At 53.4% G+C, this 989-nt stretch overlaps 1 protein-coding gene across 1 annotated transcript in view; it reads right to left on the bottom strand.

Annotated features, from left to right (window-relative positions):
* Positions 1–360: 360 nt before the first annotated feature.
* klhl13 (kelch-like family member 13) overlaps positions 361–989 on the bottom strand; it is a gene marked incomplete in the record, with an annotated part of 77,042 nt that continues 76,413 nt past the window's right edge. Inside the window, 1 exon segment of the mRNA XM_062536563.1 lies at positions 361–989. This exon segment is cut by the window's right edge and continues 71 nt beyond it. Within this exon segment, the coding sequence (XP_062392547.1) occupies positions 570–989 (420 nt within the window).

The following is a 989-nucleotide window of genomic DNA, read 5'->3' as shown; positions in this document are numbered from 1 at the left end:
ACCAACGCAAAATAAAACAAAACAAACAAACGAAAAAAAAAAAAAAATCATCTGACATAATAATAATAATAATAAATTCAAAAGACATCAGGTAGAAAAGTTGAATTGCAAAGTCACTCGTTTTCATTCAAGTCAATGTGTGTGACCGTATGTATATGTGTATGTGTGTGGGTGTGTGTGTGTGTATGTATGTAAGTATGTGTGTTTGTGTGTGTGTGTGACTGTTTGCTGCCGAGAAGAAATGAAAGAAAAAAAGGAATATGCAACATGAACATGTAATTAGGTTGCCAAACCGAAAAACTTCAGCATTTCGTTTTTTTCCTCATTGTTTCTGGGGCAATAGAATGGGGGGGGGGGGGGGGGGGGGCAATATCCAGACAAAGGGGTGAGAAGGAGGGAGGGAGTGATGGGGGGGTAAAGGAGGGGGGCCAGGCAGCGACTCCATCCGTCCGTCCATATTGTCCTTCAGTTTGTTCTCTCACGAACCTCTCGCTCTCTCTCTCCGTTTTATAACTCTGTCTCTATCAGTCTATCAGTCTCTCTCTCGATTCCTCCCCCCCTCTCCGTTCTCAAGGCGCCGACAGCGGCGATTCGCGCGTGGGCGAGCCGGCCGACAGGTCCTCGGGCGGGTAGACGGTCAGCGTGCACGCCCGGATGCCGCCCAGCGACTCGGGCAGGTCGAACACCTTGTGCCACTCGTCCTTCTCCGGGTCGTACTTCTGCACGATCTCCACCATGCAGCGGTTGTTCCACGAGTAGCCGCCCACCACGTAGATCTTGTTCTCGAAGACCGCCACGCCCACGTCGCTCTGGCCGCGCAGCATGGCCGCGATGGGCGTCCACACGTCCAGCGACGGGCTGTAGTACTCGCAGGTCAGCACGTCGTCGTAGTCGCTCGTGCCCCGGAAGTGGTTGCCGCCGATGACGTAGAGCCGGTCGGCCACCGTGCACATGCAGTGGAGGCCGCGCACCGTGGTCATCGGCGCCTT

The sequence above is a fragment of the Sardina pilchardus genome, chromosome 5 (genome assembly GCF_963854185.1).
Source record: "Sardina pilchardus chromosome 5, fSarPil1.1, whole genome shotgun sequence".
Lineage (NCBI taxonomy): Eukaryota > Metazoa > Chordata > Actinopteri > Clupeiformes > Clupeidae > Sardina > Sardina pilchardus.
The sequence above is the reverse complement of the archived record's forward strand: the minus strand, read 5'-3'. Positions and strand labels throughout refer to the sequence as shown.